Source organism: Typopeltis vanoorti, chromosome 8, assembly GCF_054136105.1.
Source record: "Typopeltis vanoorti isolate ZY-2024b chromosome 8, IOZ_Tvanoo_1.0, whole genome shotgun sequence".
In the NCBI taxonomy this organism is placed as follows: domain Eukaryota; kingdom Metazoa; phylum Arthropoda; class Arachnida; order Uropygi; family Thelyphonidae; genus Typopeltis; species Typopeltis vanoorti.
Window position 1 is genome coordinate 39803389 of NC_143556.1, and position 22813 is coordinate 39826201.

At 35.5% G+C, this 22813-nt stretch overlaps 1 protein-coding gene across 1 annotated transcript in view; it reads right to left on the minus strand.

The window, feature by feature from the left end:
* LOC150103937 (voltage-dependent calcium channel type A subunit alpha-1-like) overlaps nt 1-22813 on the minus strand; it is a 1762795-nt gene that overhangs the window by 1704902 nt on the left and 35080 nt on the right. Inside the window, exon 5 of the mRNA XM_090397103.1 lies at nt 14398-14501. Within this exon, the coding sequence (XP_090253229.1) occupies nt 14398-14501 (104 nt within the window). The remainder of the gene's footprint in view (nt 1-14397; nt 14502-22813) is intronic.

Below are 22813 nucleotides of genomic sequence, written 5' to 3' on the forward strand. Positions count from 1 at the left end.
CCGCTCTATTCAACATATACATTAACGATGTTCATAACACATCCATAAGAAGTCAAATATTTCAATACGCAGATGACACTGCACTACTAGCAATCCACACACACATTAACACAGCTCTCTGCAAAGCACAACAAGACCTAAACGAAATCAAAACATACTTCCACCAAAACGCAATTCTAATCAACGGCACCAAAACACAGATGTAGATAATGCACAACCCAAGAATCATACGCCCCGCATCACTATCGATACATTGTCACACATACCGCTGCATTAACAACAAAAATATCTGCCAATGTTCCGAAATCAAACCTGTCACACACGCAAAATACCTCGGTCTCTATATAGATTCCCACCTTAAATGGACAAAACATATAGAATACCTACGCACCAAACTCCGGATCATCGCAGTAAAACTCTTCTAAGTTAAAGACATTATTCCACCCAACATAAAAAAACTCCTATATCACGGTATCTGCGAATCCCTACTCAGATACTAAATAACAGTCTATACAAATACATCAAACAGCAACCTAACAAAATTAGAAACACTACACAGGAAAATCGTGTCAACAGTGATCTGGACACCTTACACGCAACAACCAATATCCGACAAGCACATGGCGATACACAGAATTCTGAGCATTAAAAACCTGAAACACTACATGACATTAACAAGGAATTACTTCAACATCACCTATCGAAACAACAGAGACACATATCGTATAACACGACCTACGACAATTATCTACATCCCCACACCCTTCAACAACTCATACTGTTCTTTTGTGAGATCACATCAGATACCCACGCAACTCAACAACCTACCAAGAAAGTTAAAACACGTAGATAACTACAGAACATTAAAAAACGAACTCTGGAAAATATACCAACAAAGTTAAGAAACCATTAACACTAATATACACATCACAAATCACTAGCATCCAATGCCTACATCCCATACATAAACAGTAGCAACAACACAAATAGTGAAGGCTAAATCCCACTCTCTTCATAAAAGCTAACCCAAGCTTCGAAGTAGGTGGGATAAACTTGCCTCACTCATCTACAAGTAATCCTTATAAGCAAATGCAGAAATTTGTATGTATAATCATTCTTTCTCTTTCTCAAACTTAAAAAAAAAATAATAAAATAAAAATAAAATAAAAAAATAAAAAATTATACAAAAAATTCGGTATAATCTTCATTGTTAATATTAGAAGAACATGTGTTGTAAATACATAATATAAAGGCAAAAAAATATTATTAAAACTTTTAATTGAAATCCAATGTAGGAATTGCAGCACTTAGTGCTGAACTCTGTAAAATTATAAGATGCAATGTCACATAAGATGTTTATTGTATGTACAAATATTTTAGCAATAAAAAAAATATATTATTATTATTATTATAATTATTATAATAACTCAATTGCTGGCTTTCAAGCATCAATACATTCCAAGTTATTGTGTGTGTGTGTGTGTGTGTGTGTGTGTGTGTGTGTGTGTGTGTGTGTGTGTGTGTGTGTGTGTGTGTGTGTGTGTGTGTGTGCGTGCGTGCGTGCGCGCGCGTGTGTGCGCGCGTGCGTGCGTGCGTGTGTGTGTGTGTGTGCGTGCGTGCCTGTTTGTGAGTGCGCGCGCGCGAATTTCTCAATCATAGATTTCGTAGCTTCCCAACACAGCAAAAAAAAAAAAAATTATATGTAATTCAGTTTTATTAGAACTACCTAGCGGATAGCAGGAAGAAAGCTGCATATGAGAGGGTGAGAAGAGTGGTGAATACATGTCTACACAGGGAAAAGCGGAAGTATCTTAATGAGAAAGTGGCTAGTATAGAGAGAACTAGGGTGACGAATAATGGACGGGAGATGTACCGGACGATCAAAGCCATGAGAGGTGCCCAGACACAAGCGGCAACCATAAGAGATGAGAATGGAAATCTATTAAGAAACTAAAACGATGCTCTCGCTCGGTGGCGTAGATATTTTGCGAACTTGCTGAATGTCAATGCTGGAACGTCAATATCGGAGGATTATACTCCTTATCAAACTGCTGAACCATTTATTGAAAAGCAGACATTTAGTGAGATTACTTGTGCTATCAGCATGCTGAAAAATAATAAGACTCCAGGAGTGGACTGCATACCGGCGGAAAATACAACATTTTGCGAATAGAATATACAACATTTGGCGAGAAGAACGGCTGCCGGACGAGTGGAAGGAATCGCTGATCACCTCAGTATATAAGAAAGGAGATAAGACTCAATGCGGCAACTATAGGAGCATCTCACTGCTCTCGACTGGCTACAAGGTGCTGTCTAACATCATGCTAATGCTCCTCACACCATATGCAGAAGAGTGCCTTGGTGACTACCAGACGGGCTTCAGGAGGAACCGTTCTACAATAGACCAACTCTTCACGCTGCGCCAAGTTTTTGAAAAGTGCTGGGAATATTACCGGGAAGTTCATAATATTTTCATAGATTTTTCTAAAGCCTATGACTCAATGATACGCCCAAAATTATGGCAGATGTTAGAAGAGCTGGGAATTCCTCGAAAACTCCGAAAAATGGCGCAGTTGTGCGTAGCTGGTTCGAGAGCAAGAGTGAACGCAGAACGTGACCTTTCAGACCCGTTTCAAGTACAGACCGGTGTAAAGCAGGGTGATGGGCTTTCTCCGATTCTCTTCAATCTAGTGTTGGAAAAAGTAATTAGAAACACACAGCAAGTGGAAGGTGGAGTCGATATGGGGGTGCAAGTTAGGATTCTTGGCTACACACTGACGACCTGAACGTTATGGCGCATCAACGGGACGACGCAGTGGCATTGGTTACTGCTATTGAAGAAGCCGCAGAAGAAGTTGGCCTGAAAATAAATGCCGAGAAGACAAAATACCTTTTTATGAGTCGCCATGCTGCTCAATATCCAGAGGGAGCTGCACAGTTTGAGAGGGTGAAGGTATTTAGGTACTTGGGTTCTTTCGTGACTGGAGACAACAAAGTTGAGGCTGATGTCCAGAGTCGGGAAAATGCTGCGAATGTGGCCTATTATCAGGTGCGTCTCCTTTTCGCCTCGCGCTTGCTGTCTTGGACTACAAAGGTTGGACTATACAAGACTTTGATCAGGCCTGTTCTCCTCTACGGTGCTGAAGCGTGGACTCTCACGGCGAGACAAGCCGATCACCTGAGAGTATTAGAGAACAAGATGCTACGCGTATCTATGGAGGGGTCATGGCAGACGGAATCTGGAGGAGGCGGTCCAATGCTGCCATACACGCTTTCTACAACTCGGCAGACGTCTTTTTTCTCGCTGAATTTTTATATGAAGCCACAAATTGATTTTTCCATCCATATCAGAATGCAAAAATGCTGCAGTTTTTGTTTTAATCCATCGTGAAGGTTCTGATGTGCGCCTACGAAAAACAGAAACGAAATGAAGACCCTTCAAATCTCAGATGGAAAATATATTCCATAAGAAAGTGCAAATTGATGGAATACTTAAAGCTAAATCAGAAGATCCGAACGTCGATCGGCCGAGCAATCGGTGTACCATTCACAAGCACAGCTGTGTGCAAGAAAGCAAAGACAAGAAGTTCAGTCCTCAATAAGAAATAACCCTCAACCCCAGTGTATAAGAACACTGCACTCCATATTACAAAATCCTATTGTACCAATCAAGGAGAACAAAAACAGAAAAATCTACAAGTCTCTATCAATTAAGAATTTCCAAGTCTTTATGAGAAAGGACAAAAATACCAGATAGAAACCCGCTGAGTTTCCTTCAAGAATTAGAAACATGGCTAAATGACATCATCAAACACGTGACGAAGTAATCCTAATAGGTAAAAACATAAAGATCCTTGATTGTGGTTCTCCAACCACTAACACACGACTTAACATATTAAGCCTGTACAATATAAACCGGACCATAAATCCCCAAAAAGAAAAGAAATCCTCTACCACTAACTAACACAACCATTCCTAGACCATATGAAATATTTTTATAATTTTATGCAATTCAGTTTTATTACGTATATAATCATGATTTATTTTGTTACATTTTTATCATTATATTTTTATTTTTATATAATTTTATTTTATTTTTATTTTTTTATAATTGTATTATACTATTTTTTATATTTTAAATGATAAGAGGTTTATTTTATCTTTTTTTAAAAATTATTTTTTATTAGTGTGTTTGTTGCGCTGACCGTTTATTAGATACTACAATGTCCAACTATTATCCTTATTCCATAGTAAATCTGGATTTATATAATGATGCACCATTCTACTGTTGGGATGGTGGACCACAGTGGAATGGCCTTCGGAGTGAGGACTTGCGGAGAAATGCCCCTAAAATCCGACAACGTGAGATCAAACTGTCGTCCTGCTTAACAGAAGCCAGTCGTAATGTTGTCTATCAAGGGGTGAGTGAGGTTAGTAGAGCAGGCGTTTCGTTATCTGCCAAGTGCTAATGTTTCTTAAATAAGGATTAAAATCCAAAAAAAAAAAAAAACTCAATTACACTTCGAATAGATTAGAAATCGACTAAGGCGTTGAAAGATTTTCTTTTAATGAAAAGCGGAGTTTATTTCTTATATATACGTATATTATATTTGAATTGTACTCCATATATTCTGTATATCTTATATATACAGACAGTATAACTAATGAGTTTACTGAAGGTGAAGCATTTGCTACTATTGGTTAGGATTTTAACTCTCCTTTTCACTACGAATGGAAAAGTATTTTTTTAAATAGGGCGAGGTTCTCCATTTTAAGCAATAGAGGCAAGATCACTTCGAATGATTCACAAGTACAGCTTGGACAGGAGAACATTCTCTGCTTTGAAAGCACTATGGTATTGAATGCAAGCGATAAGGAAGATTACATTTTCCCGCAGTGTTTGAACACGGAGATGATTTTGTATACAGTAATTAATCCTATTTGCTGATATTTCTATAAGTTCTTATAAACAAACTTATAGAAATCGAAATTGATATGTTTACCCTTTTCGCAATCTTGGATGTTTAAGTGACGTATTAATGCGACACTAAAGATCTTTTTCCCCTCACGGAATAGTTATATCATAATGCAGGCATTTAATGAAGATGGATCGTTTACCGTTTGTGGCGCAATTGACTATTGTTGATAGGTTTCAATTTGAATATTAAATGATCAAGTTATGCATATTAAGTATGCCTATGTTGTCTTTATGTTGACGAAAATTGATAATTCAATCATGGAGAAATTCGAGGATCTTTTATTACACGACAAGTGACATATGGCTGAATTTTTTCACCATGTGATATATGCTCAGGAGGGTGACCTACATGCTGATCTAGAACAGTAGATATTTCACTGGATTCAAAGCAGCAAAGAAAGAAAATTTGTTTTTTTCCCTTCCATATGTAATACTGTTAACATAGCATTGTACATTTCTAGGAACATACCATTATAAATATAAGCGAGTATAAAATACGTGAATTTTATGCTACTGTGTCACTACATATTGCAATCATTTTGAAGTAGCAAGATAAGGAGATTGCCTTATGTGATGGCTTCGGATTTCTGAAATGCATTGAACATTTCAAGGACTAACAAATATTTCCTCTTGAAATGACCTTCTTATTAAAGCTCATCGCAAGAAATTTCCACATAATTTTCACTTCGTGGACAGAATTATTGAGAACTGCTATACTCCCAAGTACTCCAAGTAATAGGAGTCACTGAATTTGGAATTTGCCATTGAAGGTGATAGAACAGAAGGTAAATTTATGACTAAGGAAATTAGAGACATCTGCGTAAGAGAAGAAAAACGAAAAATATTACATGCTCTTTATTACGATTGACCATCTGTTGGAAGGCTGAGTGGTAAACGGTCATTAAAATAAAGCAGCAAACCCTTGATATCATTATATATTATATACTGAATTTATTGGGAGGCCATATCTGAGGACCATCTCGACATCGGAATGATTTACAAATATCGACTCGAATTTAGCTCTCTTTAGCAAACGTCTCTCCCTCCCCCAAAAGTGATCCATATTCACTACCACATTTAAACACCACTTCGTTTCCAGTGATATTTTCACACCACTTTCTGATTGAAAAATTGAAAAGAAAAATATAACAATCTCTTTATTACGATTGACCATCTGTTGGAAGGCTGGATGGTAAAGGTCATGAAATTAAAGTAGTGAACTCTTGATATCAATATATCGTATACCGAACTTTAGGATTTTCCCATCTTCGTCGTTTGGACTGAAGGTTCTGATCCCAGGATACCAATATTTATCCTAGAAATATGATGGATTACCATGTGGACTGATGAGCATTGAATATTTCCTCAGAATGTTTATATGAAGCCACAAATTGGTTTTTATATCCTCAAGGGAGTTCAAAAATACTAAAGCGTTTTTTTAATCTGTCATGGTCTCCGTAAAATCAAACTCTCTTAAGCTCCAGAATGAACTGAGAATCGAAATTAAAAATCTCAAATGTCAGATAGAATAACCAAACCGGGGTCAGAAGATTGGCCCGGCTATCAGTGTACCAGTCACAACTACAGTCATCGCCTCCGTAATTGGAGACACACAACAAAATAAAGAGAGACCACCATCATTGATTGTACGCTTCACCAGTAAAAGTCTGAGGGATTGCATATTAGCTGAATGCAAGAAAGCAAACCAACAATGTGAGCTCTCAGTAACAGACAAACCTCCACTTCAATCTATCTGACAGAAAACTGGATTCCAATTGCAGAAACCTATTGTACCAATCAAGGAGAACAAAAACAGAAAAATAAACTTCAAGTTTCTATGTGCTAAGGGATTCAGGGTGCTTATGCAAAATGACGAAATTATCACCAGATAGAAACTCAGTGAACTTCCTTCAAGAATTATGATAGACTTATCATGGTAGGTGGTATAAAAATAAGCACACTTGACTGTGATTCTCCAACTACTACACAGATCTTGATATTAAGTCTTTATAAAATGAGCCCGACCATAAAATCCCCAAAAGAGAGTCCACAAATATATGAAGAAACCTTCATATATTCATCTGTAAAGACTACTACTTTTAGAAATTCCTGGAATACAGTGCCGTTACAAAGCAAACATAGTCTACTAGTGACCTATGAAGTTTATAAAGAAAAACCTCCCCAAAGTCATTTAGGGCTTGTCTCCAGTTTCTTGGGTATTTGAATAATCGTCACTAAAATCGCTGAGCACTACTTTATCGCAACTTTATGCACAGTACTACGTTTACATCCACCACATGCGGTAAAACCGCACTGTATTATCATATTAAAAAGCATCGCTGATAACCTGATAAAAACACAGACTGGAACAGACAATTTAACATAAACTATCCAATAACTTTATGCAATAGCCTGAAATTCCTGTTTGCCGAAATATACAGAAAGGCAACAAAACACACAAGAAACTGGAGACAAGCACTAAATAATCCATGGATAATGAGAACATCCCTAATAGTATTGCAATAAAAGACATATTAAGACACCTTCCATAGTGTCTCTGGAAGAAAGTAAAAAAAGTCGCCCAATAACACTGACCTACACGAATTTTACAAAAACACAAGAAACCAACTAATTAGGAATGCAAAAAGACCACGACTTTCAGAAATTTGCATAATACATGCCGGTATGAAGCATAGTATACATTTAGTGACTTATTAAGTTGATAAAAGAAACCCTCCCCAGAAGACTTTATCACCAATTTCTGGTTCAGAGAAGAACCAGAAGGAACTCACTGAATCATTTAATTATGCCTTCCCTAACAATATTACAAAACTAAAAAAAATATACATTTTCATTAGGTCCAATACAAAACTATTAATCCAAGCTCAACAGCAAACCATGTATTTTCCTCTTGTATCCAAATTGGAACCGAAACATGCTCTCTGACAACTAAGACGAAAAACCAGCCCAGGAATTGGCAAAATCAGATTCACAGATCTCTTTACTAACTTTTAAGAATTAAAGTCTGTGCTGCTTAAGCTTCTGAATATGTTATTCAACACCGGCGCTAATCCTTATCAACTAAAAATCGCAAAGATATACCGATCTACAAACATGTTAAAAGATATGACGTTCACAACTGAATATAGACCTATAGCTAAATTTGCCTCTCCTCTCTAAACTTCTTGAAAAACCAATAGGTACAAGATTGTAAAACAACTTACAGAAATATAAAATCATACAAAATCTGAACGGTTTCCCGAAAACGAAAAGCACAACCATGTTATTAGAGAACTTTATAAATGAGCTTAATAAAGCTCTTGATAACAAATTTGCTATCCTCATACTTCTTGACTTGACCAAAGTATTTGACCCACTTCTTCATGAAATTCTGCTCAGCAAACTATATTTAGTCGGAATAAGAGCTACATTCCATATCTGGTTTAGGAATTTTCTGACAGACCGAAGGCAAGTAACAAAAATAAGCACACATCGCACCCTGGGAATACAGATACAGCACAGAATCCCGTAAGAGCAATATTATCTGTAACACACTGTGCAACATATCCATAATTGACATTCAAGACCTGGCTATACAAAGTCAAATATATCAATACGCAGAGGATACAGCATTACTAACGGTCAACACAGATATTAGCCGCTGTCTCCAAAGCACCACATGACCTAAACCAAATAACTACCTACTTCTACCACAATTCAATTATAGTTAACAACATTTAAACGCAAATGCTAATAATAAAGAACTGAAGAGTCATGCAGCCTACACCACTAAAGATATATAATCACACATATCATTGCAGCAACCATGGAAGCTGCCACTGTTCCGAAATCACACTCATAACACACGACAAATATCTCAGTTTATTATTATTATTATTATTATTATTATTATCATTATTATTATTATTAAGAGAGATCTCCAAGGAGTCAGAGACTCGTCGAGGGAGGCCACATACTACACACACCAGCTATCATACTTATTCTTGAATTCATTCACGCTGCTTGCACTCACAACATCCAATGGCAATCCATTCCAACCACTCGCCACACTCTGAGAGAAAAATCTAGCCCTCACACCCTTCTTGGCGGCTTTCCTTGTCAGTTCCAAGGATGTCCTTTCCCCACCCTCCATAATTTGAAAAATTCCATCAATTAAAATCCTGCATGACCCTTTCAGAAGTTTGTAAATCTTAATCATATCACCCCTCTTTTTCCTGTTTGCTAGTGTCTGCAGTCTAAAAATTCTCAATCTGTCTTCATAATAAGTATTCCACAATCCTGATATCATTTGTAACACTCTCCGTTGTACTCTCCCCAATATATCAGAATCACAACGGAATCCAGGAGACCAGACCTGCGCACAATAGTCCAAGTGAGGTCTTATCAAGGCCTTGTAAAGAGACAAAATAACATCCTTATCTTTACATGTGAACGTTCGTTTCAGCATTGCAATTATCTTTTGAGTTGTATGTGCAATCTTTGCCACATGGCCCCTGAACTTCAACTTCCTGTCTATTAACCCTCCAAGATATCTAGCCTCATCAGTTTCTTCTACCTTAATCCTACCAATATAATACGACATTGGATATCTAATCATGCCGAAGTGAATGACTACATTTACTGACATTGAACTGACACCCATTTTCCCATGCCCACAATTCCAGCCTATTCAAATCATTCTGCAAAGACTGCATATTAGCAACATTCCTGATTACCCTACCTATTTTTGCATCATCAGCAAATAACTGTAGTAGGTCGCTTGTCAAATATCATTATTATGTCGTTTCCCAATATCATTAATGTACGGAATGTACAGATTGAATAACAATGGACTAAGCACTGATCCTTGTGGTACACCACTTGTTACCTTAAACCTTGCAGACTCAGAACCCCCGTATACAACTTTTTGATATCTTTTTTAAATAACGAAACCTGTGGTGCGTTCATAATTAGAAGAAACACACGTATAAACCACAGTGAAAATTATTTAATTGTAAATATTTCATCCTAAGTATCTTAGGACATCATCAGTACAGTATTTAAACAAAATTAGGAATAACATACGGTTAGGGCGCATGATTACAATAGAATCTCATGAAAACGTGCATAACGTGGGAAGTAGTACAAAAAAAAAAAAAAAAAAAAAAAACGTTAATTATTTAACACAATTTTGTATGATAATTTCCCATACTTTAGGAATAGTAAGAACGTCGTTGCGGTTTAGGTTTGGTCTGTGTAGTAGGGCTTCAGAACTTTCTTTGTATAAACGTTCATGTTTAAATAAAGATCTATGTAAAAGTTTAGCCTTTTCCCAATGGATCCTATGGTTTGGATTTTCAATTCCGCGTTGAGAGAGGCCAGATTTCTGCGGTTTAAGAAGGCGAATGTGGTCTTGATGTTCAACTTATTACCTTCTCCTAAGGACAAATTCTCACCCTTGATGTTACCTGGTGTTTATGAGATTCCATGCTCATGCAAATTATCTTACTTTGGCCAGACAGATAGGTCTGTTCAGAAACGCATCTCGGAACATCAAGACCACATTCGTCTTCTTAAACCGCAGAAATCTGGCCTCTCTCAACACGGAATTGAAAATCCAAACCATAGGATCCATTGGGAAAAGGCTAAACTTTTTCATAGATCTTTATTTAAACATGAACGTTTATACAAAGAAAGTTCTGAAGCCCTACTACACAGACCAAACCTAAACCGCAACGACGTTCTTACTATTCCTAAAGTATGGGAAATTATCATACAAAATTAAATAATTAACGTTTTTTTGTTTTTTTTTGTACTACTTCCCACGTTATGCACGTTTTCATGAGATTCTATTGTAATCATGCGCCCTAACTGTATGTTATTCCTAATTTTGTTTAAATACTGTACTGATGATGTCCTAAGAAACTTAGGATGAAATATTTGCAATTAAATAATTTTCACTGGTTCATACGTGTGTTTCTTCTAATTTTTGATATCTGTCAGTCAGCCATCCCCTTCTCCACGCTAATATTGTATAACCCAAACCCATTTTCTTCAATTTATGCAACAGTATTCCATGCTGCATTCTGTCATCAGTCTTCCATGCTGTTTATACATAGACAACCACATTAAATGGAGTAAACATATAGAATACCGTCATAACAAACTATACACTGTTGCTGGAAAACACTTCAAAGCAAAAGAAATGAAGCCAACCAATGGGGAAAAACCCAGAAAAACTCATATATCACCTGATTTTGTGAAATTATACTAAGGTATGCATAAATTGTCTATGCAAACACAGCAAACATTGACTTATCAAATTTAAAAAACTTCACCGAAGAATCATTTCAAAGATTATACGCACCATGGTATTGTTATATTACTATGTGATATATAAACATTATTATGAATAATACAATAATGTAATAATATTACTATGTAAAATATAGTAATGTAATGTATGAACATTACTATGTAATATATAATAATATAATAATATTACGTGTAACCTATGAAAATATATAATAAAAACATTATTATTAAAATCATTAGAGGGAACAGTGATAGCACTCGATAGCCAGCTACCGCATTATTTGCTGTATATCTGTACTAAAACAGAAAATATGTGTTAATTGTACTCGTGTATATTCATATGATCATATGTTGTCAAACTTTAAACAAAAAGTAAAATCTTCCAATACGCAGAAAACACAAGCATAGTATCCATTCACAATAACACAAATATCGCTTACACAAACATGCAACACGATATCAATCAAATCACTAACTGGCTAACTGAAACCGTAATATATATATATATAAACCCTGAAAAAACAAACCTAATGATATTCAAAAACCCCCAGAGAAATTAAATATCTCACTGTCCAACATTCATCCTCCTGTACACAAAGTGCTGATCCTAAAACCACGACTTTCACACAGGTGAAAAACAACACGTTATCTTGGACTTCACTTTGATACTGATCAAAGTTGGAACGGTCATGCAAATTATCTACACAATCTACACAACAAACTCAGGATAACAGCAAGCAAACTATATTGATTAAAAGACATTGCTCCGAAACACACAATAATATTAATCTATAAAGCATTATGTCAAAACATTTTAAGATATGCAATTACATTATATGTTCTGCGCAGACTACAAACTTAACAGATCACAATTATTGAAAAATAAAATACTAAAAAACTGATATTCTGGGAACAAAGAGAACAGCCCACAGTCATACAGGCAGCAAAGATAGAATCCAAAATATTTAAGGTGAAATACTTATGGTACTATAGTCAGGCTAACACATAAATTCAGTCCAACCTATAGAGTAACCAGAACAACATATCAGATAACAAGACCACAGTAAAAAAAACTACATAACGCATGAGTACAATGATCATCGCCTGTTTCAGGTCTCTGTAGGGACCTACAGAGACCTGAAATAGGCGCTTTATAGACATTATAGTGAGTATGATAATTAGAGAGAAATTACACACACACACACACACACACGTGTGTGTGTGTGTGTGTTATATATATATATATATATATATATATATATATATATATATATATATATATATATATATATATATATATATATATATATATATATATACGGTACTGAAACAAAACCACAAAACCACCGCCATCTATTATCTTTCTAAGATAAGTTCTGCAGAATCTTCGAGGAAGAAAGCAGAAATACCACCCAAACAAACAAGTATATCAAAAAGAATCTACTCAGTAACTTGTATACTGAATTTTTGTAGAGAAATAAAATGTCGGTATTAAATACAGAATCTATAAAAATATACTGAAAGAAAAACACAAAATACAAAATTCAAAAATATTATGTATATGAATACAAAATCATTCCATTATTATTATTACTACTATTGAACTGTGTGTTGTATTACTGCATTGTACAGTGAATTGTACGCACATTCCTTCCAAGCCATATGTAAATACGATGGATAAATATTTAGTTTGTTTCAAAAAATGTATAATTATATTTATAAAGAATTAAGTACTCTGCATTTTGTACTGAATCTTTGTACTGTACAGAAACATGTCCCATTGCATATATACAGTATGTAAATACACTGTATGATAATAAAATAAACCTGGTCATTGTCAAAATCATTATTATTGTTGTTATTATTATTATCATTATTATTAGTAGTAGTAGTATCTGTTTTTGGCCTGCTTGATCGTGATATTAAAATTCTACTAAGCGAGATGGCATGTGAAACACACAGTGATATTTGAAGGCACTCAAAGATATTTCTCAAGCAGGAGGCGATCCAGTGAATGAAAATAATCCTTACAAGCTGCGCTATTTTGTCCAGTGACTTCCAAAGTGAGCTCATGTATAACGTAATATTGGAACAAGAACAGAATAGTACGCATTAAGACTCGTTGTTATTTAGAAATACAACCAAACAATTTAGGTTGTGAGACAAGTGTAATAATCGAGTTCGGTCTGTGAATGTGAAAATCTCATATGGAGGTGAAACTTCTTTCACCTCAGTATGAAACCGGCTAATTGAAAAGCCTCTATAACGGTTCTTTGTATCTTAGGATTTGTATCGAACCCAGGGACACTGAAAAGGCATTGTCGATAACCAATGACTTACGTACGCTCACCCATAAGGTAATGATTATATATATATATATATATATTATTTACAAAGATAACGACTTACTGTTTGTTTATTAAATATATATACCTGCCAATAAATTAAAAACCGCGTAGAAAGCTGTAGCATGCGACTGCCAATACTGATCCTCTTCAATTCACTGCGCATAGTTCCGTCAATATGGATCGGTCTAAATGCTTCAGTCAATTGCTGCACATAAGAAGTTCTGTTTGCACAGACGTTCTCAGATGACGGCCCCGTCTTGCTCCTGTCAGGTAGGACCATTCACACCTCTTAGACAAGAAATGTAGTTGTTTTTTTTTACATTGAAGAAACACTCGGGATTCCTCGCCTTTTGAAAAACCAGTCGGCTCTGCTATTTTCAAAATCGTAGCTCCAACCAGATGGGCACCCACCAAAATCCTTTTATTGAACTTCGAAATATACTTTGTTTTTGCCATTGTGATCAACAACACTATTGACGATTACTGACTAGCAGTTACTTAGAACACATGGTGTTGCACGTGACCAAGTATTTTGCTGGAAGCTGCACTAGTGACGTTTACAAACATCTGCATGAAGATTTTCAGTTCATTGGTAGGTATGTATATTTTTATATACGAGATCTTTTTAACAGTGTTAATCTGAATATATGAATAATTCATTCCATTTAGTTATGATCACTAACGTCTATGATATTTAGTAATTATTTTTCTATATTTAATTCTTTGTCTATTGGCAAAAACTTTTATACTTACCCACTAAGTACACCAAGAACTAAATTGAGCATAAAAAACGATCCCAAAATGATGAGTGGTATAAAATAAATCCAATTAAATGCGCTGCCTAATGAATCATTTGTCTGAAAGAAAACAAAGGTAGAAAATAATTCACTTATTTGTTATTTCTCTGTATTTATAATTAACACACACACACACACACACACACACACACACACACACACACACACACACACACACACACACACACACACACACACACACACACACACACACACACACACACACACACACACAAATATGATTGTGAAAGTCATAGTAAACATGGAATTAAACATTTTACAGTAAAAATTTAGTTTCTGTTACATTTGTCTATCAATTAACAGTGTTTATAATTAGCTAATAACATTTTCAAGAAGAAATAAAACAATTCACTATATTTATATCACCAGAAGCAATGTAACTATGTTGTGTAATTTATTGACACAACATTGCTAGTGACATGTGAAAATGTACGCATAATAATGGTGTAATTAGTGTATACTCCACTAAGCCCAACTCGCCTTCTCTCCTACTTAATCCTCCAACTACACAACTACCATCAATACATAACGCCATCTGCCGCCCATCACCACCAACAGTAATATTTTTGTTTGTAAATTGTGTATTTTGTTGGCTGATTTGTCTAAATGAGGGATGAAAAAACTGGAGAAAAAACCTAGCTATCCAGTATGATTTCGGCTAACTCACCTTCAACTGAAAAAGCCCATATAAAGATACTTCTTGTCGAGATGAGAGAAGTCAGGTTTATGAATAACAATATTTTGATTTATTTATGGTAAGTTATTGTTTATCATTGAAGAAATGTGAACAATTTGTCCTTTCACTTCTCAAAAGTTGACAAATTAAAACATACACAGATTTTGTTTCATACAAATGTCATTAAATTTCTGCAAAATCAATATTGTTTTGAAGTGCTCACCGAGTATTGCATAAAGAATAAACAATTATAGCCTTCATTAGCATATCTGATTTTAAAATAACCTTTTACTAACCATATGAATAGAGTCGGAATTTTGCTACAAATAATTATGGAAGCATAAAAATGTTAACATTTACAGTCATCCTGATAACGTGTTGCCGTTTTTATAATTTATTCCTTCAAGGCATTTCACAAGATAATCTAAATAAATCTAAATGTAAATCTAAATAAGTAAATTTGAAGAAGCTAGCAAGCAACATGAATGCTTTTGGAAGAATTGAGAAATATACTTAAGAAGTCTTCTATTAATTTAATTTCTCCTGAATATCAGTACCGTAGAACTTCACTTAACAACCATTAATAACCTGACAAAATAAATTTATACTGGTCTTTGCAAATATATAGTTTTTAACTTAGGCACCCAACATTCACTTCTAGATAACACACGTACGCGCACACACACACACACACACACCACACACAAAAAGAGTTACTGATCCCTCTCTGTCCTGAAGATGGGACAACTTACAACTTTTCAGGCGTAGGGCCATCTTAACATCTTTTAAAGTTTGTTGATTACTCACTACGGAATAAATAACGAGACATTTTCTTGAACTTCCTGAGTAAGTGCAAGTATACAAAGATAGCCGATTATACAAAAACATTTAAGGCTCCAGACAATATTATTTTACTATAAAACACATACTGAATCATCAGTATGATCCAGCATAGTTTACACTAATAAATTTCATCATCTTACTGATAATATATAGAACCTTATGCTAATCACATTTGATATTTTCTGTTTATCAACTAAAGTTTCTGTTTTAGAAATGTATAGCCATAAAGTTTGAAATATGGAAAGTGTAGGAATATAAAGGAGACAGCTAACAATCATTTCATAAATTTTAGCTAAAACGATTTGTCATGTTATCTTAAGTAAGTTCGTCGTCGGCTATGTTAAATAAGAAATACATGAATAGAATGCTATGTACTGTTTTTAGAAAGATGTGTATATATATATATATACTAGGGGTTCCCCCCCCCGGCACCTACGGCGCCCAACCCCACGAGTTCAAGGCTGGTAAGCCGGTAAGAGCCGGTAAGCCGGTAAGACAAAAAACGTGACATAAAAACATTCCAAATTTCAGCTTATCTTTTTATATATATAGAGTGATCATCATCAAATTCCTGACATGTACCCTTAAGGGATGTCCAGGAAATGATATTACTATATGAAAAATTTACATCATTACTAACTTCCTATCTACAATTTTCCTCCAAATCAGTCTGTTACTTGTCATGACTCCAATATTATCAGATCTTACCAACCTGGCAGAGAACGCTTGTTTTTCTAATCTTTCCTCGCCCATTCTATTTAAATGACCATACCACCTGAGATTAGCTCTGCTAATGCAATCCTGGATGCTGGCAATGTCAAGTTCTTTCCTAATATCCTCGTTTTTTAATATGATATTGTCATCTGTTCACACGTCTAATCTTTCTCACGACTCTCGTATCTGCTGTCTCTAGTCTTTGGTCAAGTGTTTTACTTCTGACCCGGCTCTCAGATCCATAAGTTAAAACTGGTTTGAACACAGTCTTGTATACAGCTAATTTAGTGTTCCGACTAATTTCTTTCTTATTCCATATGAATTTATTCAGTTGACTTCCTACCATACCAGCTTTGTTGATTCTATTGTCTATTTCTATATTTAATTTACCGTCTTCACTAAAAATCGTGGCTAAGTAGCTGAAACGTTTTACATGTTCCACAGGTTCTCCATTCAAAACACAGCTGACATTTTCAACGATTCTACCTATTTTCATTGTCTTTGTATTTTTATTGATGACCTTCATAACATATCTACTACAACAGTTATTCAATTTAGTCAGGGAATCTTGCAAACTTGTAACACATTTATTTAGAAGTATAACATCGTCCGCATAAAGAAAAGAGCTGACATTAATATTCCAATTTTGATATCATGTTTAATACCACTTTCCTTCATAATGTGATCCATGTAGATAATGAATAACAGAGGGGATAATGTACATCCTTGTCTCACACCAGATTTAACATTAAACCATCTTCCTGTACTTCCTTCAATTCTAACTGCTGACTTACAACTCAAATAAAACTAAGTATTGCTTGATATAATGCCCCATTGACACATATAACTGAAGAGTTTTGAATAGCTTTTCTCTTGGCACCTTGTCATCAGATCTTTGTTATATTCCCATGCTTTCTCAACTATTTGTCGTCAAGTGAAGATCTGATCCTGACAGCCTCTATTTGGCTTGAATCCAGCTTATTCTTCACCAAACTTTTCTTCCACAATTCTTTTCAACCGTTTCTCAAGTATACTGGCATAAAGTTTGACGGAACACTCAGTAGGAAAATACCTCTGTAATTCTCACATTCAGTTTTATTTCCCTTTTTGTATATGGGTACAAACAGGGAAATAAAACTGATAACTGAAAACAGGAGAAAAATATATCCTTGAAGTATGGAGTAATTTTTACTTCGAAAAATTGCTAAATGAAACAACAGTGATAGCACAGTGGTAGAAAACATTCAGGAATACATATCCATACTTGAAGTAGAAAAAGCCATCAAAGGCTTGAAATGTGGAAAGGCAGCAGGAGTAGATGATATTCGACCAGAAATGCTGACGTATGGTGGTATAAAAGTCTTACCGTAGCTGCACTGCAGTTCAGAAGGCCTGGATAGAAGAATATTTTTTTTCTCCTGTCTTAATGTCATGTTAATCATCTCCAACTCCTTTTACAGCTCTTTCCTCCATTTCTAAGCTTCTTCAACAACCTCCAGAATATCTTACCACCTTCTGGATATTTATTTTCTATGTTCTTGCCAAAGTCCTCCCATGACCTTTGTTTAGCTAGTTTTACACAGTATTTAGCTTTCTTAAATTTGTCTCTGTATTCTCTAAGAGCAAAACCTGATTTAATTGCCAGGAACTTTTGATATAGTTCGCCCACCGATTAGAGGTCCCTCGTCACTTCTGCGCATGTCAGAAAAAGGAGAATCCATTCCGATAATAGGGTAATCAATCTGTCTTCTGGGATGAGTTTGTTTATTATTACAGGTCGGAAAATTTAGCTTTCTTTTACGAACATTGCTGTTTTTAAAGTGTAACTATTTTGCTTGTATAACAGTTGGAAAAATGTACGTAGAGTATTAACAAAATTAAAAAAGGTATAAGGGTCAAATCTGTTTAACTGAGAGGAGAACTCCACATAGCGTTTAAAGGAATGCGGAGAACCAACAAGGGCTTCTGACCTAATGTCCAATCCTCACCTTCTCGTGGTGCACCCTCTTGGGTATCTACTTCGATACAGAACGAACGAGGATGGGCTGGCAATTTGGGATTTAGCCGACCAAATTGTATTCTTATTGGTTAAACCAAAATAAAAAATGACGGTACAACATGACAAAATTTCATGCCGGCTGGGGCGTCGCCCGGTTAAACAAGACCCCCGTTGTTTTCGCCAGGGAACCAGGGCGAACAGCGAAAAGTCAGCTACTGGAACAAATCTGAAAACAAACTCCAACTCAACATCACCAGAGATAAAGATCGTACTATCAACATAAGAAGCCTGAACGGCAAAGAAATGGAGCTAGCTGAGGAATTAGATAAGTACCAGATCGACATAATAGGGGTGACTGAAACAAAAAAGACCAAAACTGGTAAGATATTTCTGAGCAATAAATACAAAATGTTATATTCAGGCAATGACAATCAAGCAAAAGAAGGAGTAGCCATAGTATTCAACACAAAATATGAGGCTAATCTTCTTGAATGGCCGTCAGTCTCAAGTAGAGTAATGTGGGCAAATATGAGAATGGAGAACTGGACAAGGAGAATTATTTGTGCCTATGGTCCCACAGAAGGTTCTACTAAGGTAGAAGTGGAGGAATTTTTTGAGGCTTTAGAAAAAGCAACTGACACAATGAAAAATGAAAAGTTGGTCCTTGTTGGGGATCTAAATAGCAGAGTAGGAAATGATTGTGAGACATACAAAAATATTTTGGGAAAATTTGGAGAAAAGAGCAAAGCTAATAATAATGGCAAATATCTGTTGGATTTCTGCTCAGGACATCGATTGGTTATTACTAACACCATATTCCAACATAAAAATGTGCACAAATTCACATGGAGAGAAGAGGCTAGGAACAAGAAAAGTGTCATTGACTATGTTATTGTTGATAGTGATGTTTTCTCCCCGGTACAGGACACCAGAGTGTACGGAGGATTTGAAATTAGAAGTGATCACTATTTAGTCTTGAGCAAGATAAAATTGAATTTCATATTGAAAACAAAAACATGTAAGAAAGTTTTAAAGCGAATAAAAGTTGAGCAGCTCTCAGATGTGAACTGTAGACTAAAATACACAAAGATTATTGAAGAAAAAATGAAAATGTTTGAGAACAGGAATCAAACCTTGGAGATTCAGTGGCAAACTCTGAAGAAAACATTGATTGATTCTTCCAGAGAGGCATGTGGTGAGGTTGTCTGTAAGGATAAAAAAAATCAGAACTCCCTGGCGGACACAGGAAGTTAAAGAGGCAGTGAAGGAAAAGAAGAAAGCATATCAAAAGTTCCTCTCAAATAAGTCAGCTTGTTCTCTTAGAGAATACAGAGACAAATGCAAAAATGCTCAATGCTGTGTAATACTAGCTAAACAAAAGTCATGGGTGGACTTTGGCAAGAATATAGAAAATAAATATCAAGAAGGTGGCAAAATATTCTGGAGGTTGTTGAAGAAGCTTAGGAATGGAGGAAAGAGTGCTAAAAGTAGTTAGAGATGATAAAGGTGACATGAAAACGGGAGAAAAAGATATCCTTGAAGTATGGAGTAATTACTTTGAAAAACTGCTAAATAAAACAAGCAGTGATGACAGCGCAGTGGTAAAACACACTGACCAGGCATGCAGTCAGGAATACATATCCATATTTGAAGTAGAAAAAGCCATCAAAGGCTTGAAATGTGGAAAGGCAGCAGGAGTAGATGACATGCGACACCAGAAATGCTGAAGTATGGTGGTAATAGAGTCTTACAGTGGCTGCACTGCATAGTTCAGAAAGCCTGGACAGAGGGATGAATTCCCGATGATTGGATTAGAGCTCTCATAGTACCCATATATAAAAAGGGAAATAAAACAGAATGTGAGAATTATAGAGGTATTTCCGTACTGAGTGTTCCTGGCACGATTTATGCAAGTATACTTGAGAAACGGTTGAGAAGAATTGTGGAAGAAAAGCTTGGTGAAGAACAAGCTGGATTCAGGCCAAATAGAGGCTGTCAGGATCAGATCTTCACTTTACCACAAATAGTCGAGAAAGCATGGGAATATAACAAAGATCTGTATTTAAGTTTTGTCGATTTGGAAAAGGCATGTGAAGGTGCCAAGAGAGAAGCTATTCAATACGCTGCAGTTATATGGTGTCAATGGGGCATTATATCAAGCAATACTTAGTCTTTATTTGAGTTGTAAGTCAGCAGTTAGAATTGAAGGAAGTTCTGGAAGATGGTTTAATGTTAAATCTGGTGTGAGACAAGGATGTAGATTATCCGCTCTGTTATTCATTATCTATATGGATCACATTATGAAGAAAAGTGGTATTAAACATGATATCAAAATTGGAGATGTTAATCCACATAAAGCAAATGATGTCATACTTCTAAATAAATCCGCTACAAGTCTGCAAGATTCTCTGACTTAATTGAGTAGCTGCCGTAATAAATATGGTATGAAGGTAAGCAATAAAAAGACAAAGACAATGAAAATAGGCAGAATCATTGAAAATGTCAACTGTGTTGTGAATGGAGAACCTGTGGAACAAGTAAAACATTTCAGCTATTTAGGCACGATTTTTACTGAAGATGGTAAATTAAATATAGAAATAGACAACAGAATCAGCAAAGCTGGTATGGTGGGAAGTCAATTGAATAAATTCATATGGAATAAGAGAGAAATTAGTCGGAATACTAAATTAACTGTATACAAGACAGTGTTCAAACCAGTTTTAACTTATGGATCTGAGAGCTGGGTCAGAAGTAAAACACTTGACCGAAGACTAGAGACCACAGATATGAGAGTCCTGAGAAAGATTATAGGCATGAACATCAATGGCAATATCATATTAAAAACGAAGATATTAGGAAATAACTTGACATTGTCAGCATCCAGGAATGCGTTAGCAGAGCTAATCTCAGGTGGTATGGTCACTTAAACAGAATGGGCGAGGAAAGATTAGCAAAACAATTGTTCTCTGCCAGGTCGGCAGCAAAACGACCCAGAGGAAGACCAAGATATAGGTGGATTGATACCGTACAAAGTGCCTTAGACGATAGAAATATAAGCTCTGATAATGTTGGAGTCTTGACAAGTAACAGACTGATTTGGAGGAAAATTGTAGATAGGAAATTAATAATGATGTAATTTTTTTCATGTAGTACTATCATATCCTGTACACCCCTTGAGGGTACATGGCAAGAATTTGATGATGATGATGATGATAAAACAAACATTTAACTAAGTTTATTTTTAATAAAGGTTTCTATAAAATAAAAATAATTATACAGAAAATCAGAAATTTTTTAAAATAAACTTTGATATTCTAAACTTACAGTTAAGAGAACTGAGACACTTTAATGTGCTAAACCGATTAATTATTCATGACTTGTTGTGACTCTTTTAACAAACCCATGAAAAAAAAAGGTTGGAAAAAATACCGTTATCAAATCCTTTTAATCTTCAGAGTCATCTGAATCGGGTCCGAATCGTCATCCCTTTCACTTAAACTGATCACCAAAGGTTCGCATAATTCTTCGATAATTCCGCCCTGTCCCAATACATATTTTCCGATGAGGTGACATGAGGGCAATATTTTCTCCAGTTTTGAACTGTAATACTTTCAATCGCATGTTCTGAAAGCTTAAAAAGTTTCGACATGTCAATATCCCCAGTTACTTTGCGATGGCGAATAAAACTTTTTACTTCTGCCCAAACATACTCAATAGTATTAATATCTCAATGATATGGTGGTTGCCTCAAAGCTAGAAATCCATTCTCTTTGAGCATCGTGTCGAATTAAAATAGTTTAGTTGTGGGCGAGTTTCTCTTGATCAAATTAAGCATTTCAATTTTTCGCATATCTGGGGAATGTGAAATGTTATTTGCAGAGAGCCAATCCATAAGAACTTGCTTCTTATTAGATCAATTTGGAACTTTGTTTAATCGAATAGAGTGATATGAAGCGTTATCAATTATAACAACAGCATTTTTAGGAAGGTTTGGAATCAGTTTTTCTTCTGCCCACTTTTGGAACATCGTAGAATTCATTTGCCCATGGTAATCTCCAATAGTTGAATTGGCTTTGTATAGTAAGTTTGAATTCGGTAAAAAACCCATTTCTCCACCCG